The sequence below is a fragment of the Triticum urartu genome, chromosome 2A, assembly GCF_056163025.1.
Source record: "Triticum urartu cultivar PI428250 chromosome 2A, HENAU_Tu73, whole genome shotgun sequence".
NCBI lineage: Eukaryota > Viridiplantae > Streptophyta > Magnoliopsida > Poales > Poaceae > Triticum > Triticum urartu.
The window spans coordinates 17470880-17474579 of record NC_141874.1 but is presented as its reverse complement, the minus strand read 5'-3'; the positions used below and the strand labels follow the sequence as shown (position 1 = coordinate 17474579).

The following is a 3700-nucleotide window of genomic DNA, read 5'->3' as shown; positions in this document are numbered from 1 at the left end:
AGAAGATACGCCTCCCACCCGTGCAGCGAGTGTCGGCCGAAGCCGTTGGCCGCCGCCACGTCGCCGGGGAATCGCTCGCCCATCGTCGATGATGGGCTTGGGGAGAGAGGGGAGGATCGTCGACGGCGGGTGCGCACGGGAGAAAGAGGCAGAGCACGGCGGGGTGTGGCCAGAGGCGAGGGGGAGGCGTCGGTTTTATAGCCGGGCACCATCTGTACGGGTGGCAGGAGGAGGGCGTCGCCGCGCCGCCCGTGAGGAAGCGCCGCTCATGAGGAATCAATGGAAGGCTGACCGTCAGCAGCCTTGGCATTGATTCCCCGCGGGAAACTGAGGCGTTCTGAGGACGACGAGGCGAGTGTCGCTGACGCAGCGGGCCCGTGGTTAGTTCGCGACAAAATCGTTTGCCCCGACGCTCCCAGGCGCCCCAGCGCGCCGGGTTCTGCCTGGGTCCGCCGGCCCCAATTTCGGCTCAATCCGGCGAAAAACGAGCTCCTGGAGACGCGACTGGACCAATTCACACCCGCCAGCGCTAAAATATCGCCGGGGGTGTGTTGGGGACGCGGCTGGAGATGCTCTAATCAGTTGGCCGTGTATAAAAGCCGTTGGTACAGTGCTTTAGGATTACACCCAAGCTTTCATTCGCAGTGAAGTTGCTTAAGCCCTAGGCAACATGACGCTTAAGCTCTTGACCGAAGTGAGCCCGCAAGAGTTGCTCGGAGCTCTTGCCGAGCTCCAAAACCAGGTGCTCGGTTACGTCAAATCCATGTCGCTCCGGTGTGCCGTCGATCTAGGCATCCCTGACGCCATCCATCGCCGCAACGGCGCCGCCACCCTCGCCGACATCGCGACCGATGCCAAGGTACATCCGTGCAAGGTCGCCGACCTCCAGCGCGTGATGGAACTGCTTACCACCTCAGGCATCTTCACCGCCACCGCCACCCCCGGGGATGGTGACACCGTCACCGTCGTGTACGGGCTAACCACGGCCTGCCGCTTCCTCGTCGGCTGGCACAGCCTGTCCCCCATGGTGCCCTTCTGCGTCAACCCTCTGGTCGTCTCCTCCTTCTTCAGCATGCCCGAATGGTTGAAGACCGAGCCCGCCGCCGCTGGAGCCGGCTCCCTCTTCGAGCTGGCGCATGGCTGCTCCCAGTGGGAGATGGTGAGCAAGGACGCCGGCTTCAACAACGTCCTCAACGACTCCATGGCCGCGGATAGCCAGGTCTTCCTCGAGGTCATTATTGTCGACAAGGGCCGCATCTTCCGCGGTCTCAGATCGCTCATCGACGTCGGCGGTGGCAATGGCGCCGGCACACAGGTGATCGCCAAGGCGTTCCCACGCATCAAGTGCACCGTCATGGACCTTCCTCATGTTGTCGGGCAGGCCGCTGGTGATGACAACCTGAGTTTCGTCGCGGGTGATATGTTTGAATCCATTCCATCTGCCGATGCTGTCTTACTGAAGGTACCCATCCATATCAACCGTGCGGCTTCATCAGTGTGTCAACGTGATTAATTGCACGCTTATTGCTCACTCAAAACTGGTCGAAAACAGGTGTCCAACATCGCAACATTTATTTCGGTTGTGATAGTGTCCAAAAAAGAAATAAACTAAAATGGTATTAGTCCCTCCGTTCACAGTACTTCTTAGATATCCAGGGCCCACTAGCTATAAGAAAGGACACATATACCCATATTTAATGACAGGAATTCCTTATACAGCACTGAAAACTCCTTTGTTGCCACAAATTAGCAGTAGAAGATGAATTTTTTTGGATAATCACACTTCAAATTTTATCTCTACTGCTTAAAAAGAACCTAAGCATCCCATTTCACCTTTTTTCCCATCACCCCTTCGTCCAACCTTTCATGTATATGATAATCAATCACCCTAATTTATTTACTTTCCACTTTATTTATTTACCAAACTTCTAATCAAAATATAAGATAATCATGGTCGAAATTTGATGAACATTTATTTACACAATTACATTATTATTGACAGGTAAATCACAAGCTAACGTACTAGAATATTTATATCCCGTTGCAACGCGCGGGCATTGTTTTAGTCTGTGGAAAAAAGATATGAAATGAGCATTCTGAGAAAACTGGACAAGTGGTATGCAGTACCAGAAAACGGTAATGACCTAATGGATCGACCAAGGGAGAAAATAACGGTGAAGACAAACAAATATATATACAAAATCTAGTAACGGTATATACAAAATGTAGTAAAACACTATACAAAATTTAGTAATTCTGAAATACTCTTTTTACTATTCAAGTTAGTAATTTACTACACTTTAAAAATTACTATATTTTGTATGATGCGTTACTATATTTTGTATATTGCATTACTAGGGGTGTAGAATAAGTTATTCTACACTCACGCTTAGTTTAGCGTTATGTATACCTTTACTAGGGTGTAGATTAAGCTATTCTACACTCACGCTTAATTTAGCGTTACTGTATATAACTGGTTTGAAGCTTCGATAGAATAAATTAAGGGGCTACAACACAAAAAATACTTTAAATATAATTTAGAGGGTTACTCTTATAACTTCATAATTACCCGTGTCAGATGATCACATTTTTCATGTCAATAACACTAAAATCGTCATGACCCCAGTCATGCAATTAATGTTTCATTTTCTTCTTGCACTTAATTGTTTTCTTCTTCTAAACTATCTGTCTATATCTCCTAGAACATTTTGCATGACTGGGGTCACGACGATTGTGTCAAAATACTTCAACGTTGCAAGGAAGCAATCCCTGCTAGAAATGCTGGAGGAAAAGTGATAATTATAGATATGGTAAGAGGATCTGCAAATGGCGACAAGAAAATCAGCGAGATGGAAGCAATACAGAACTTGTTCACGATGTACATCACTGGGGTGGAACGAGATGAAATTGAGTGGAAGAGGATATTTTCTGATGCTGGATTCAGTGATGATTACAAAATTCTGCCAGTATTGGGTCCCTACTCAGTAATTGAGATCTACCCATGAAAGCTCGGTGAACTATACCATATTAATTGGCACAATAAGTCGCACACACACCTGAAGGCCGACACATTCATATGTATGTGTGCATGAACTCTATCTGTGTTGTCTTTCAAATCTTCCATTAAGTGTAATCGTCTCTAGAAATTGTAACTGTATTTTATGAAACTATATATCATGGTGAGACCGATGATTGGGTCTTATTACTCCAGGCAAGGCTACAATATTTTCATGATATTTTAAAAACCGTTGTTGTTGTTGTGATTCTATCTTGTTCATATGAATATACTTGTGGTTGAAATAGCCACTCCTTTTATTTCCTTGGAGTACTTTGGAGAATCATATGATTGATTGGACAAACATATTTACACCACTACTGCATAAAAGGTAGTCTCTGACCGGACGCCACGGAAGGCCTGCTTGGCAACCCACCAGTGATAGCTTCGTTGAGTGTCATTGACGAGTGAATATAGAGGTTGTAAGTTTGTCTTGGTCGCTCCTAGGTGTATAGGCAAATAACGAGTTGGGTCCCCAACTGTAAGGGTTTGTACTATACACTCGGCAAAAAATTTGATTACCGCAAGTAGTGACCAGGTGTTACATGGTCAAAAATTGCACATATATATATCTACTATTAAAGGAGGCTTGGTACATGAAGCACACTTTTTGCTCCGGATGGCGCGCGCCCCTTGTATCATGTC

General features: G+C 46.7%; 1 protein-coding gene across 1 annotated transcript; it reads left to right on the top strand.

Moving 5' to 3' along the window:
* Positions 1-644: 644 nt before the first annotated feature.
* On the top strand, positions 645-3210 carry LOC125540676 (acetylserotonin O-methyltransferase 1-like). Its single transcript, XM_048704265.2, has 2 exons — positions 645-1462; positions 2703-3210. Exons 1-2 carry the CDS (start codon positions 671-673, stop codon positions 3003-3005), a joined length of 1095 nt encoding a protein of 364 aa, XP_048560222.1. The 5' UTR covers positions 645-670; the 3' UTR covers positions 3006-3210.
* The last annotated feature ends 490 nt before the right edge of the window (positions 3211-3700 follow it).

What these genes read in the sequence shown, in the direction of transcription:
- LOC125540676 (XM_048704265.2), top strand. Translation starts at nt 671, where the DNA reads ATGACGCTTAAGCTCTTGACCGAAGTGAGCCCGCAAGAGTTGCTCGGA. An exon ending in CCGATGCTGTCTTACTGAAG is followed by an intron (nt 1,463 to 2,702) that starts GTACCCATCCAT and finishes TATATCTCCTAG; the next exon opens with AACATTTTGCATGACTGGGG.